At 58.6% G+C, this 14,646-nt stretch overlaps 1 protein-coding gene across 2 annotated transcripts in view; it reads left to right on the forward strand.

Annotated features, from left to right (window-relative positions):
• The first annotated feature begins 1,100 nt into the window (after positions 1 to 1,100).
• The window catches only part of SMOC2 (SPARC related modular calcium binding 2), a 157,706-nt gene continuing 144,160 nt past the window's right edge, over positions 1,101 to 14,646 (forward strand). Inside the window, exon 1 of one of the 2 annotated variants that reach the window (XM_070377061.1) lies at positions 1,101 to 1,386. In XM_070377061.1, coding sequence (XP_070233162.1) covers positions 1,303 to 1,386 — 84 coding nt within the window. In that variant the 5' untranslated portion in view covers positions 1,101 to 1,302. The remainder of the gene's footprint in view (positions 1,387 to 14,646) is intronic. The other variant, XM_070377062.1, reaches the window with a different exon arrangement.

Below are 14,646 nucleotides of genomic sequence, written 5' to 3' on the forward strand. Positions count from 1 at the left end.
TCCGGAAAACACCTCGGCCTGGGACCCCGTGGTTGGAACAGCCCAGGCTTTGTCTCAGGGTCAGGCCTGGAGCCTGCTGATACAGCCGCCGACGCACTGCCAAAGCTTCGGATTAAACATGGGATTAAAAGTCAGATTTGGATTTTCTGTTTTCTTCTTTTTCTCGGTGCTCCACCCAGTCAGTGGAAGCATTGTTCTCCAGAATCTTCACTCCCTTGGTTTTCTGTGTGAGCTAGAATCAGGGCTTTCTCCTGTAGAGTTGTAAGCCAAGGAGAAACTCTTTCTGCAATGTTGTCTGCAATGGGTACTGTCCAGAGTCTGGGCGTGCAAAATTCTCCTGGTTTCCCATCAGTCTCCACCAAGGAGTCTGGACCCTCTACACCCCCTATGCTGGCTTCATCAACGCCTGAAAAGGTTTAAGAGCAGCCACGTTCCCGCCAGCCACACTTGCCCCAGGTCCTGGTTTCCTGCAAGTCAGGCTCCAGATCTCTAGGTCCCCCAAGATCCCGGAGCCGAAGTACGTGTGTAAAGGTGAGCAAAGATGCCACCCTCCTTGAATCTTCTGGACGGCGCTGGGTGCCCTGCTCACAGCTGCCCTTACTAGAGAGCCAGCTAATCCACCCGCAAAGTTGAGAGGCGAATTCTGGGCTGGACGAGGTGGCGTTAGAGCCCAGAGGTCCAGGGCCCCAAGGGTGACGGGGGACTGACCCAGGCTTCGAGTTAGCTCTGGGGGGTGAATCGGCCAGCAGGACCGGTCTTGCGAGGACCGGATCAGCGCCCTGGGATGGGAGGGCGAAGTGTATCTTGCTGTCCCAGGGCTTGCACGCGCGCGCGCGAGCGTGTACGCCTGTGTGCATCTGTGTGCGTGTGTGCACATGGCCGCGCGTGTGCAGGGAAGGAGGCGCGCACACGCAGCACCCACACAGGCTGCAGCACGGCCCTGGGGGCCCCTCCACTTCCAGGTCCCTCAGACCCGCGCCCGCGGCGGCAGCTCGGCGGAGCGGGCGTCGGAGCCCAGCGAGCGGGGCGCAGAGGCCGCGCTGGAGGTGGGGCCGGGGGAGGGGACGGGAGGGCGGGGAGGGCGGGCAGAGGAGGATCCGGGAAGCTCGGGAGTTATTTGACAGGAGCCGGGGCCGCCGCAGGACGCGGAGGACCGCCGGGGCCAGCTGGTCGAGTCCGGGCCGCCCGGAGCGCTGGGGACGAGGACCCGAGCAGCCCCTCCGCCGGTTCCGCGGCCGCCGCCCGAGTGCCACCCGCGCGCCCCGCTCGGGGCCGGAGAGCGCCGGCCCGCGCCCGGTCACCATGCTGCTGCCGCGGCTCTGCTGGCTGCCGCTGCTCGCGGCGCTGCTCCTGCCGGCGCCCGCGCAGAAGTTCTCGGCGCTCACGGTGAGTGGGCCCGCGGCGCCGGGGCGCGCCGCCTCCTGCCCGGGGCCGGCCGCGTCCCCGCGGGCCCCTCCGGCCGCCGCGCTCAGGCGCCGCGAGCAGGTGACCCTCCCGCCCGCGTGGCCCAAGCAGGTGGGGCCTGGGCGGCCCGCGGGGCGCGCGCGGCTTCTGGGGTCCCCGCGACGCGGGTGGACCGGCAAGGGGTGCTCCGCGGGCCCCTCGCCGCCCCCCACGAGGGCCAGGGTCGCGCGCGGAAGACCAGGATCCGGGAGCCAGGGCGCCGCCCGGTGGACTGTCCGAGGGCGGCTCTGCCGGGGCCTCGGCGCCCACCGGGCTCGGTGCGTCCCGGGCTCGGCCCTGGGCGCGCGGTGCGGACCCCACGGCTCTTGCGGGGCGGGCGGGCGAGGGGGCCCGGCTCCTGGGCCCCGCAGGTTGGGCCCGACCCTCCCGGGGGACGTGAGCTTAGAGGCAGCAGATGCCGTGACACATGAAGATTGCTTCCTCTCGTCCAAGCGGGCAGACATTGGAGGGCCCCGGGGACTCCGCGTCCTGCGCTCCCCGGCCCTGGGCCCCCAGGGCAGGGAGCGCCGAGCGCCAGGGTCACCCCGCTGACCGCGGCCGGGTTTGCTTTCTTAGCGGCGACTTCTCAGCGAGGCCCGGCCACCGTTGCGCGGTGCCAAGCTCGGAGCGCCGCGCAGGGACCGAGCCAAGCCGCCGGCCGCCGGCCCGGCCCGGGTGTCCCAGCCCCCGGCTCGGGCAGACCTCGTGGGCTTGCAGTGTTTGCAAACCCATAATTAATGCAATCTGCAGAAACGAAAACATCCCACTTAAATGTGTTTTTGAACAAGTGCTTGAGAAAACACGCAGGGAGAGAGAACACCTCTGGTGGAGAGATGCTTCTAAGTGCCCAGGACCGTCCTGAAGGCGTTTATTGTATCGAAAATACCAACGGGTGAGCTGGGCTGTGGTCGGGTCTGCTTTTCAGCAAAGCTCAAGCCGGCCCAGAGCCTTTTTTTTTTTTTTTTTCCCTGTTCGAGCAGTACCAGGGGGAAGGAGTTAGTGAGTTCACGGTTCATACCTAAAATTCTTCTGGGGCGGCCCTGGTCCCTGCCTTGCGTCTCACAAATGACGTGTAGATTAGAAACTGCCTACCCGATCTTGAGGAGGTTCCCACAGGCTCAGCAGCCGTGTGGGGTTTTCATCTCCGCAGAGGGGCGGCGGAGCAAGACTTGCTGTGTGTGTCCCTTCCTCTACCCATCTGTACACACATGATGGGCTTAGACCCGCGCTTGTGTAAACAGCCGCCCAGGCAGGGCATCCAAGGCCCCAGAGATATGGAGACCAAGCCTCAGGCTGAGACCCGGCACGTCTTTCGCAGCACTCGCGGCCACAGCTGTTCTGAAGGTGCCCAAAGCAGATGGCACCTCAGGGGGCCTCCTGGATCTGTCAGTCTCTGGGTGGAAAAGCAGGATAGGGTGTTCGTTATTGGAACTGCTGGACTCCCTGTGGGTTTTCTTCTCGTTTCCGTCCCCCACTCTTACAAGCTAAGCATTTGCTTTAAGGTTGCCCTTGTCCGTGGCCTCCCTGGACTCCCTGTGGGTTTTCTTCTCGTTTCCGTCCCCCACTCTTACAAGCTAAGCATTTGCTTTAAGGTCGCCCTTGTCCGTGGCCTCCCTGGGGCTGCTCTCAGGATTTCCTGGGTGCTGGTGACACCAGCTGCGTCGGATCCCGCGCGGAAGCTGATGATGCTTCAATGCACATACCAGCCCCCTTTGGCTGCACTTCCCGGGGAAACTTCTTGCCTTAAAACTATTTTTGCAAGTAAAATGCCATGTGGCTTCAGCCTCCAGGAGAAAAGCTTAAAGCCCTGACATATCTTGGCAAGCTCCCCGCCCCGCCCCACCCCTCATGAAGCACATCAAGCAGCTGGCTGATGGGCCGTGAGGGCACGTTGGAGGTGCTGGAGTTTTCTGGGGTGCTCACCTCTTTTCAGACCGATTTCTAGTTGGGGGGTGGTCATTGCTTGTTTCCAGCGGGATGGCTTTCTCTCTGCAGGATTTATATCTGGTCTTTAATAAACCAGAGAGACAGCGCCAGTCCCTGGGAGCTGGGGAGTGATCACTGGGCGTCTTCTGGATGTGTGGTCCTAGGAGCATTACTTAGCTGTCTTAATCACCAGTGTTCTTGCTGTAAAGTGTGATCAAGCAATGCCTTCTGTTTAGCTCATTGCCAGGATTAAACGTGAGGCTTTCTGTGTCCGCACGCGGTACACACCTGTTTTGTAACTCACCCTGTTTCTGATGGCAGCCGTGCCACTGGTCCTGACGCTGTGGTTTCCACAGGTGGCTGTGCCCCTCGGGACTGGGGACACTGGCCTCATGGTGGTTTTGTCCGTGGGGTGTGGAGCACAGCACGCCACTCTGGGGGAGCACGAGGTTTGTTGAGGTGGGGGTGCCAGCCTGGACCAGCAAGCGAGAAAACTGGCCTGGCTGCCCGCTCTGCACCACCCTGTCTCCTTAGGTGGAAACAGACAGCGTGCCTGCCTCTTGGGCGTCAGAAGCTTTTCACCGGCGTCCCTGGGTGATGCCTTTGTCCCCCCGCTCCCTGCACTGGACGGTCTTCATTGGGGGATGGTCTTCATTGGGGGACGTGTCTCCACCGAGTGTCGGTGGGTTTGACCACCTCTGCTAATTGGTGTTCAAGACAAAGAGAATCTGCTTTGCTCAATAATTACCTTTTTTTTTCCCGTTAAAGTCATTCTTTAGAAACGGCACCTTGGTGTGTATTCCTGTGACTCTGAGGATTTGCATAACTGCCTGGTCCTCCATGAACTGCGTGCTTTTCCCATCGACAGGCGGGGGCAAGAGGTGTCTCTGACCCCTGCTGGGATCCTCACCTGTCCCTTCCTTCTTCGAGGGCCAGATCCCGTCCGGTTTCCATCCTGCTCATGCCCGAGCCTAGGGAGCGCCTTCCAGTATCGGTCGCCTGCTCACACATGGTCCAGATGACCGCAGTTCTGCTCCGTCGCGGGCACAGCGGTGCCGACTTTGCCAGAAGGCCGCAAACCTGGACCTGGGTGTTTCCTTCAGGGGCAGGGGGCACCATACCCCCAGGGACCCCTTGCTCAGAGCGTTTGGGAGGTGCTGCGTGTGGGACTTCTGCCCCCACTGAGAAGGCAGAGGCCAGTGGCCTCGCTTCTCGTGTGGCTTCTGGCCACCTGGAGGATGCGCCCCCGGGTGCTGCCCACGGGCCGAGCTTTCTTTGCTCCTGGGGCACTTGGTGTGTGTTTTCTCCTTGACTTTGCAGCAGCCTGACCGTCAAGGCTCTGCTTTACCCTCATTCGAGAGGCCCTGCTGGGGCCCTCCACACTGCTCTGTTCCAGAGGCTTCCCTGGGCGGGGGCAGGGGCCAGGGTGCCGACTTCCCTGCCCGTCTGCTGGGTCACCTTCAAGGCCGATCCAGCTGGGCCTCCCGCCTCCCCTGGCGGGCCTCCAGCACATGGTGATGAGCTGTCTGTCGGGGCGGGAGCTTCAAAGGACAGAGGAGCCTGGTGGGCTACCGTTCATGGTGTCGCAGAGAGTCGAACACCACTTGGGGACTGAGCAACAGCAACCACACAAAAATATGCCACGGTTGGCACAAACGGGTCTACCATTGATGGTGTGGAGACGTGGGGTCAGAGGTCCCCCTCCGCTCCAGGGCGATCGTGGACGGTCCTGCTCCCCACTGTTTCACTGTCTGCTCAGCTCTCAGGCAGCGATTATGGTTTTTTTCTTCTCCCTTTGCAAATGCTCTGAGCACATTTGCTGCTCTGGGAGAGCTGCGTTTCATTCATCAGCAGAAGAGGGACCACGGAGGTGGTTAAGGAAAAGGAAACTAAACATCATCAAAATTTTCCAACCTAGAAGCCCATTTACATGGCGACTGAAAACCCAAACATCTGGAGGAGTCGCTTTAATTCTGATTTGAAATCAAGACCATAAATAAAACTATAAGCAACTTCAGGCTATAACAAGATTGTGCAGTAAATGGGCACTGATGTAACCAACATAGGTTGTGACGGTTCAGAGCAGAACAGATTTCTAAGTAATTCTATATCAAAATAAGCCTTCCTGAGAGCCTAGGATTTTGGAATGAGGCTGTTATTAAGATTGGCAATGTAACATTGGAATAGAGGGCAAGGGTAACATTTTATATATTTTTAATTAAAAGATAAATTGTTTACACATTTACAAGCCATAGATGTAGAGTGATGAACTTTCAGGTGGATTCTTGCATTAGAGAAGAAAAATTCAGTCATAGTTTTCTGAGTTCATTTATGTTTCCCTAATCGATGGCGTTGGAGAAGGAAATGGCAACCCACTCCAGTGTTCTTGCCTGGAGAATCCCGGGGACCGGGGAGCCTGGTGGGCTGCCGTCTGTGGGGTCCCACAGAGTCGGACACGACTGAAGTGACACAGCAGCAGCAGCAGCAGCAGTCGATGGCGTTGGTAACAGGACACACTGTTGCTGTTCAGCTGCTAAGTCGTGTCTGACCCTTTGCGACCCCTGGACTGCAGCCCGACAGGTTCCTCTGTCCATGGGATTCTCCAGGCAAGAGTACTGAAACGAGTTGCCATTTCCTTCTCAAGGGGATCTTCCCGACCCAGGGATGGAACCCATGTCTCTTGCATTGCAGGCAGATTCTTTACCATCTGAGCCACCAGGGAAGCCAATGGGACAAGACCCTATTCTTAATGTCTGTACATCTCGAGAGTTTGAATAACACTTAATATATTGAGTACTTATTAATAACTGAAGCCCAAGGAAGGAAAGGGTTCAGAAAGCGCAATCCTAATTCCATGTGGGCTAAGAGGTTATTCTAGAAGTGATAATAATAGGCATTTTATGCGGTTTTGTAATGTCAGGCTGAAAACCAAAGAGCAGAGATTTGTAATAAAACAGAAATAAATAGAACTCAGTAAAATGGTGACTCTCACCTATATTGTCAGCATCGAGAAACAAGACATTATAAATGGAAACTTGTACTACCTGGCCAAGTTTAATTAAAATTCTCATTAGAATAGGAGGCCCTTTCAGAACGACTCGTAACACTATAATCATATTCAGATTTTTATTATGTCCGACATAAAATGGGATGTTAACCAGTGAAGCTGGCATTTAAGGGGAGGCAAAACGTCCATACAGTTGGGAACGTGCTCCTCCTTCACCGCGAGCTCTGCAGTCTCCTTCCTTTCCTCTTTCCCCGATCACCTTTCCTCTCTATCTCTTACGCCTCTGCCCTAATCACAGTTGATCCCTTTGCTTCTCCTGTGGCCTTTACTGTCACTGCTTCCGTCTGAGCTGAGAGTGGACGAGAAGTTTCTGGTTCCTTCCCCTCACACTCTTTCCCCTAAGAGCATCCGCAGGGCCCCTCTGCCGCGCTCTGCCCTGGTGGCCGGCTCACTGTGCACGGTAGGCCCCTCACCCTCTGCGTGTGTGACAAGCCCCGTCCCCTCGGTGAGCACACGCCCATGGCAGATCTGTTATGTTTATTTTGTGGGGGGCCAGCCAGCTGGTAACATTTGAGTTGCTGGCAAAGAGTTTCCCAGTGATATGAAGTCTCAGAAAGCACGGAGGCTTCGGACGGGCAGTCACCTGTGGTGCGCTTGGCCCCTGGCGCAGAACACTCGAGGACGTGCGGCAGAGTCCGTCAGGCCCCTCTCGTTTGGGGTGTTCTCAGGTTGGCTGGGTTTCGTCACTGCTGAAAGAACAAATTCATCAGTGGGTTGGCCCCAGATGCTCTCGTCTGTCGGTTGACCTGGCCCGAGGGGGTTGCTTTGTTGACTCTGTTCGCTGTCATCAAGGCTCCAGGAACAAACGGGTCCATCCTCCCTGTGAGATGAGTGCGTGGCAGACACGTGATTCCTTTCCTGGGACTGAGGAAGTCTATCTGACTTCCCACGCCTCTGCCTGCCCTGCTCAGCTCTGTACCATCCCAGCCCCCAGTGGACTGGGGAGACAGACCCTCCCTGGCCCAGCCCACGGCCCCCTGGAGCTGGCAATGGCTGGGTGCTCGTGAGGTGGACCTGAGGCCTTGGAAGAAGGTCTCACTGGCCTTTGTCTGATCCGGATGTGAGTGCCGAGTGCTGGGCGGGGGGGCCTGTCACTCTTGCCTGGGAGCTCCATCTCTCTGTTTCAGTGAAAGTGGGTAAGAAATGTTCTTTTTTTCTCATTACCCTGAGGAATGATGGGAAGTGCATGGCCGAGTGGGCAGAGTGATAATTTTGGGGGGCCACTTTTCCAGCTGAGGACGGTGAGCTCGTGGTTACCTGGCTCCCTCTGGCCTGGCCGAGCAGTCTCGTGACGACTCTAAACACTGCTCTGAGGTGTGTTCACAGCTGAGCCCTGATGCTGGGGGTTTACATGTCATTGCCCCTTTCTCATCGAGCAGTCTCGTGACGATTCTGAACACTGCTCTGAGGTGTGTTCACAGCCGAGCCCTGATGCTGGGTTTACATGTCATTGCCCCTTTCTCATCAAGCACTTTTGAGGCCCGTCTTCATCTTCATAAGAACATGGCACAGACTTGCCTTCTCCTCCTTGAATCTGGTTAACCTGTCCTGGTTACTAACAGACTAGCTCAGGCCCCGGTCAAGCTCTCTTCACGGGAACTCCATCCACAGGGCTGCACTTTGCTCTACCACACTTTTTCTTAAAATTTGAGAAAAATGTACAAATCCAAAGAAAGGTCCCAGAGCACCCTGGGCCACCTCCTTGCTTGGACATCACTGTGGTGTCCTCCTCACATTACACGGTAGAGTCGAATACAGACTCGTTGTAAGTCACACAGTGCAAGTTGCAAGACACACTCACCCCACTGATGAGAATCACTGCTCAGTGTGGAGTAGAAATTAAAAAAATGATAACTCCGTTTGTGCTTACCATTTTAAACCAGTTCAGGAGGTCCAAATGAAGGATACAGTGTATCATTTGTGTTGTCTCTTAATTTATTCCACAGAGTACTTGGGTTTGTGTCATCAAGAATTAAAAAAAAAACAGTAATACATTTAAAATTAATTTAAAAAATTGGCCTTTGAAAGACAGAAGTGACTGTCCTTCAGTTTTGAGATGACTCCAGGGTTAAGACGGCTGAGTGAGTGGCGTCTGGGGATTCCATGGCCGGTTTTGGGGTGAGGGCTGCAGCCATGCATCCCCAGCATCCTTTCTGGGAAGTGCCCTCAGCCCTCTACGGCAGAGACACACACCAAGGCACGCCTTGGCCTCCCTCCCAGAGATCAGCCACAGAAATGTTTCCTCCACCTGTCTCAGGGGACCACTAGCTTCTTCATGGCGAAGCGGCTGAGTCAGGGACAGACAGACAGAGCTAGGTCAGGACCACAGTCAGGACTCTGCTCGTGAGGCCGGGCCGTCCGCTCCTCCCTTAGACCTGCTCCTGTCGGTGGCAGAGGGGAGGGGGGCCCCTTTCTTCCATGGGGCCACACTGACTGTGACGTAAGGGGCCTTGCCCAGGAATGTCTCGGCCAGGGAGGCCTTTGTTTTTGATAAACAGGTGCACGGGGAGTTTTAAATGTTACAAAGAGAGATGGTGTGAGATTCTGTGGCCTGCATTAATGCCACTGACAATGGAGGAGAATCCGTTGTGGGGAGGGCTCTCCTTGGGCCTGGGCGCACGGGATGGCAGGCTTGGTTTGAATGCAGGCTGGGAATCATATCATCTTTAAAACTGCCATCTACTGATGAACCGACAGTTCACGTCGTCTGCTGTCCTTGGGCCGCTAACGTAGGTATTTAAAGAAGGTCACGAGGTCTGGGAAGGCCAGATGCCCTCTGCACCTCCTCCATGTCTTTCTGACCTGGCCCTTCCTCCCAGGCCCCAGCCTGTCTTGCTGTGTCGGGAGGACTCTGAGGATGAGGGACGTCTGGACATCATCTGCCATGGGTCCGCTTGCTCCTACCTTCCCACCCTCTCATCTAAGGCCCCGCGTGTTCCCCTCCGCTTTCTGAACCAAGCTCCATTCTGAGCTCTGGTTGGTCCACACCCTCAGGACCAGAGGCAGGATCTCAGACGAGGAGCACGCCTTTGGTGTGTGGTGGCCCACTTGCCCAAGTCACGTTGTGAATCTGAGATTCCATTAAGCCAATCTCTCCTTCTCAATGGTTTTTTTTTTTTTTTGGAATTTCTAGAACCTGTAAGTGGTGTTTTATATGCCATTGGTGTTAAAACTAGGCTTGCATCCTGACCCCAGTAGCAGGTTGGAACTATCCCCTCTGGCTCATGGAAATCTGCTAAGCGCTGCTCATTGTCCTGTGAGTGGAGCTGTGGGGGGACCCAGAGGGGTGGGCTCCCAGGAGGTGAGACCAGGGCCATCTCCAGCTGCTGCACCCATGCCCTGCACCAGGAAAGAGCCCCAAGGGAGTCCCCTCCCCTCCCGAGAATCAGTGACTTGGGAAGGATCCAACCCTGACTAGGATTCCCAAGGCCACCGACCTGTGACTTCCCCTGACAGAGTAATCGACACTGTGGCGGAGGGTGCTGGGCCCACTGTGAGCCCGGCAGCGCGCTCCTCACCGGGCAGCCCGGCCCCCCGCCCCAGACCTGCTGTCTCCCACACGCGCACGTGCGATCTAGCACGGCCTGAGCGCAGGCAGCACCCAGGCTGTGAGTTCAGACTCGACACTCTGCCCGCTTCCCTCTTAAGGCAGAGAGAGCTGTTTCCTGGGCTGGCAGCAGCCCTGCCTAGCCGCCCCGTTCCTTTCGTGGGTGATGCATTTAAATATCCGCCGGCGCCCGAGGGTGAGGAAAGCCAGAGAGGCTCTGACCTGAACGTACACGTTGGCGCAGTCCTGGCTTTGCAGGATCCACTGGTGATGGGCTCAGGTCTTCCTTCTTCAAAGGTGTATCTTTTGCAGGGAGTTGCCCAAACGAGATCTTTCTTTTCACCCGGAGATAAAACCCAGGTGGAGTGCCGGATCCTTTTCTCCGCTCACTTGGCATCTCGGGCTGTTGACACCCGTTTACACCCGCAGGAAACGCAGGTGCGGCTCCGGGCCAAGGGCCTCTTCCGGCCGTGGACGCGGAGGTGCCCGCGCCGGCCACACGGCGGCGCCCGAGAGCAGCCCGCCCCTCCCGGCGGACGGCGCTGGAGGACGGAGCCCCCAGGGCCCACGCGGCCCACTCCCCACTCGGGGAGCTGCCCGCGCTGTCTGCGGGGCTGGCTGCCCGCCAGATGGGACTTCCTTTCTGCTGCAATGTCTGATCATTTAGTAAACCGGTTTTATTTAAAGCAGTGGCTTCACTTACTTGTTGGCTAAGCTGATACCCATTTCAGTGTTCTCTGGGAATGGAAGTGCTTACACATGTCCATTTATGACGGATCTTAACCCGAAGAACATCAACTGCAGAAAATAGACACTTGGTCCTCAGGCTTTCGAGGCCTTTCTTCCAACCAAGCCTTTTCCCCCCGTAGGTTCTGCAGCCCAGCTTTGTAGGGGGAGGGTCCTGGAGGGTGAGGCCCACCCCCCAGCTGAGTTCTTACCGCTGACCTCTGGCCAGAAATCATTGACATTTCTTTGTATGCAAGGATCTGAGAGGGTGTAGAAAGTCCTAAGTGGCCCCCTTCCCTGTCCCCTTTCCCCCCACCTGCGCCTTTCTCTGAGGCTTCGTTCCCTTGTTCTTTCTTATGTGATGAAGGAAGGCCAGTCTCTGTGGCCGGAGGTCCTCTATGGACCTTCGAGGTCGGAAGGCGGGTCCCGCCTGTGGTCTGAGGCCCCTTGGCGGCCGTGACCCCCTCAGAACCTGGCGCTCATTCCCAGGCCCAGCCCGGCCTCAGCGTGGCCCCTCGTGGGTGGCCCTGGGCCCCAGGGGCTTCCTGGGGCTCTGGGGGGGCATCGCCCCTCAGCCCCCAGATGGCAGTGCGGCATGGACACAGCTGATGCTCAGTCCTGTCTCTGGGCTCACTTCTGTGGCCCCCACGTGTGCAGAGGTCAGGACGTGGGGGGGCTCCTGAGGGCCAGCCCAGATGCGCGCTGAGGCCTGGGGGGCAGCCGCCGGCCTCCCTTCCTGGGGCGTTGGTGCTTCAGGCCAGGGCTCCAGGGAGCTTCCCTGACCTTTGTGTTCTTCCCCCAAACTTAACACAAGAAAGGATAAAATAATTTCATTGGTCAGGAAATGGTAGAGTTAGAGGCTAATCTCTCTCTGTCCCTCCTCAGAGTGTCTCTCTCTGTCTCTCCCTGTCTCTCTCTGTCTCTCCCCCTGTCTCTCTGTCTCTCTCTCTCTCTGTCTCCCTGTGTCTCTCTCTCTGTCTCTTTCTCTGTCTCTGTCTCTCTCTGTCACTGTCTCTCTGTCTCTCTCCCCCCGTCTCTCTGCCTCTGCTCCTCTCTGTCTGTCTGTCTCCTTGTCTCTCTCTCTCTCTGTCTCCCTGTGTCTCTCTGTCTCTCTCTGTCACTGTCTCTCTGTCTCTCTCCCCCCGTCTCTCTGTCTCTGCTCCTCTCTGTCTGTCTGTCTGTCTCCTTGTCTCTCTCTCTCTCTGTGTCTCCCTGTGTCTCTCTCTCTGTCTCCCTGTGTCTCTCTCTCTGTCTCTTTCTCTGTCTCTCTCTGTCACTGTCTCTCTGTCTCTCTCCCCCGTCTCTCTGTCTCTGCTCCTCTCTGTCTGTCTGTCTGTCTCCTTGTCTCTCTCTCCTCTCTGTCTCTCTCCCTCTATCTCTGTCTGACCCCCTTAGACTTTCTGCAGCCTTGTCCCCTGGCCTGTGGTCACTCCCCCTGGCCCTGGGGCCGCAGCCGGGCGGCCTCCCCTCCACACCAGGGCGGAGAACTGGGCTCCAGGAGCTGCAAGGTGACACAGGACAGGATGTGAGCCAACCCAGGACTTGGTTCAAAGCCAGATCCTAATCAGACTTTGTTTTAATCCCTTTTTCCCCGCTGTTCTCCTTTAACACTTTCTGGGGGTCTGGGTCTCACCGAGCGCTCGAGACAGCCCTGTGTGCATCGCAGTCGTGGGAGCCCAGTTCTTGGGGCAGCTGCCCCCGCTGTCTCGGGATTTCCAGGGTCGGGGGGACAGGTGAGCAGGTGGAATGCCCCAGGGTGCCCTGAGGATGAGGAGGGGCGCAGCCTAGCGTCACTTTGCCTTTGGGGCTCCCTTAGTGCCCATTCTGGGGACCGGGGGGCTCCGGTGGATAACAGGTAAATAAGGCATCTCACAGCACACGGGTGTGTCTGGACGCTCTCAGAGGAGTGATGCACCGAGCTCTCCGCTGGGTGCTGTCACCGTGCAGCCATCACGGGTCTTGTCGTCCAGCAGACACAGCCATGCACAGGGGTCGGGACCGGGGAGGGTTCATCCTCACATCCCTGTTGGAAATGTGGCCCCGAAGGCTGAGCCCTGGGGAGGGGTTGGGGGCACCCTGTGCAAAGACTCACCCAGTGGACAGGGGACCTCCTCAGGATCTGGGAGGGCAAGGGCCCCCTTAGGGCTCCCGGGGGCTTGGAGGGCCCTGAGGGGCTGGGCTGGGCAGCCAGGTGGCCTCCTGGGGTCTCAGAGCAGAGGGGCAGGCAGGCTCCGGGGCAGCAGTGGTGCAGGGCTGATGGGGGGCTGGTGGTGCAGGGCTGATGGGGGGCTGGTGGTGCAGTCGTGATGCTGTGGGGGGCGGGCTGGGAGAGGCAGGGCACTCAGCCCAGGGGGCCATTCGATGGCCGGTTACTGCATGTCGTCTCTGTGTTTCTGCGTGTGAGACATGGGCTTGGGCGAGGAGATGCAGAACTGAGATGAGAGCCGTGAGGAGACCTGGTGGGGCCGGGCGGGCACGTGAGAACCTGCTGTCCGCCTCCCTGTCCCTGGCGTTTCCTCACAGGGCACGCGACACAGAGCTCGGGAGGGTGGAGTCCAGCCTGGGTGCCTGTCCGGCTCATGAGCATCGTCTCCTGAGGCCCTCACGTCCGGCTGTCTGGTGAAACAGATGCCTAAACTGCTTGAACAGAAGCACGTGTGACCTTGGGTTAAGCAGATCCCAGGAAACAAAACCTCAGCTGCCACCCGAGCCGCCGCGTGGCCCCCCTGAGGCCCATCTTTCAGGGGAGCGGGTCCTGGTGAGCCGAGGGGGTGACAGGCGGTGAGCACAGCCCTCCCACTGGACTCCCTGAAGGTCAGTCTCACTCTGAATCACAAAATGACGTGGAGACGCAGTTGGCAGAGGTGGAGGAGGCTGGAGGGCAGCCTCGCGTGTGGTGGGAGTCGTCTGCCACTGCGGACAGGCTGCTGGCCGCTTCCGGGAGCTGGTGGGGGGCCACGGCGGGAGGGCAGCGGGCCTCCTGCCTGGAGCCGAGTGCCCTAGAGGCCTGCGGGGACTCCGCTGTATGGCAGTCGGGCAGAGGGAAGACGCTGCTTTTCCGAGGCCTCTGCCCCCTTGGGCTCCCGCGCCTGCTGCGTCGCTACCGTGACGGCTCCTGGCTCCCTCCCCTCGGGCTTGCTGTCCTCTGATGCCGCCTGGACGTCCTGTCGCGGGACACGCTCTGATGTGGAATTGAGGGCAACGCGGGGCTCTTGTTTGGAAGAGATGTGGTGGGACCTCGTGATGGTGAAATCCTGCGGGTGCGGCCCTGAGACCAGGACGTGGGGCTTGGTGCGGTGTGGGACAACGCCTCCTTACCGCCCACCCCTGGTCCTCAGGAGACGTGGGGTCGCAGCAGGAGGACAGAGCCGGCCTCCCCGGGGGTGGTGGGCTCACCTCCCGGCGTCTGGGGGTCTGGGGGCCAACACTCTGCCTGTGGTTCCTGGCTTTGCCACTCATGGGGGGTTGGGTGAGCCGCCGGTTCTCAGCCTCTCGGGCTGCAGGATGGGGATTACATGGGCTGCACCCCGTCCTGCTCTGGGAGGGAAGCGGGTCCTGGGCTGGACGGGTCCTCCAGGAGCGCACCTCCTGCCCGCTCTGCTCCGAGGGCGGGCATGGCCTGCGGTTCCTTCTCTGGCGGCCTCGCCTGAGCCAGCGGTGAGCCCCTGTCCTGTGGTCCTTTGCTTGCTCCTGCCCCTCGTCTCTACAGACTCCAGCTCCTCCACGAGGAAGCCTTCCTAACCCAGGATCAGCCGACAGGCTACCCCGTGTGGAGGAGTGGGAAGCGGGGGGCCTGCAGTTAAGCAAGGCGTGATGATCTCGTTTGTAACTGAGAGCCCCCTGTCGGTGGAGCTTGGGATTTGCATGATGCAGCAGGTGAGCTGTCGGGAGCTTGTGGGGCTCCCGCTCTGTGGGGGGCTCCTGCTCTGTGGGGGGC

The sequence above is a fragment of the Bos mutus genome, chromosome 9, assembly GCF_027580195.1.
Source record: "Bos mutus isolate GX-2022 chromosome 9, NWIPB_WYAK_1.1, whole genome shotgun sequence".
In the NCBI taxonomy this organism is placed as follows: Eukaryota; Metazoa; Chordata; class Mammalia; order Artiodactyla; family Bovidae; genus Bos; species Bos mutus.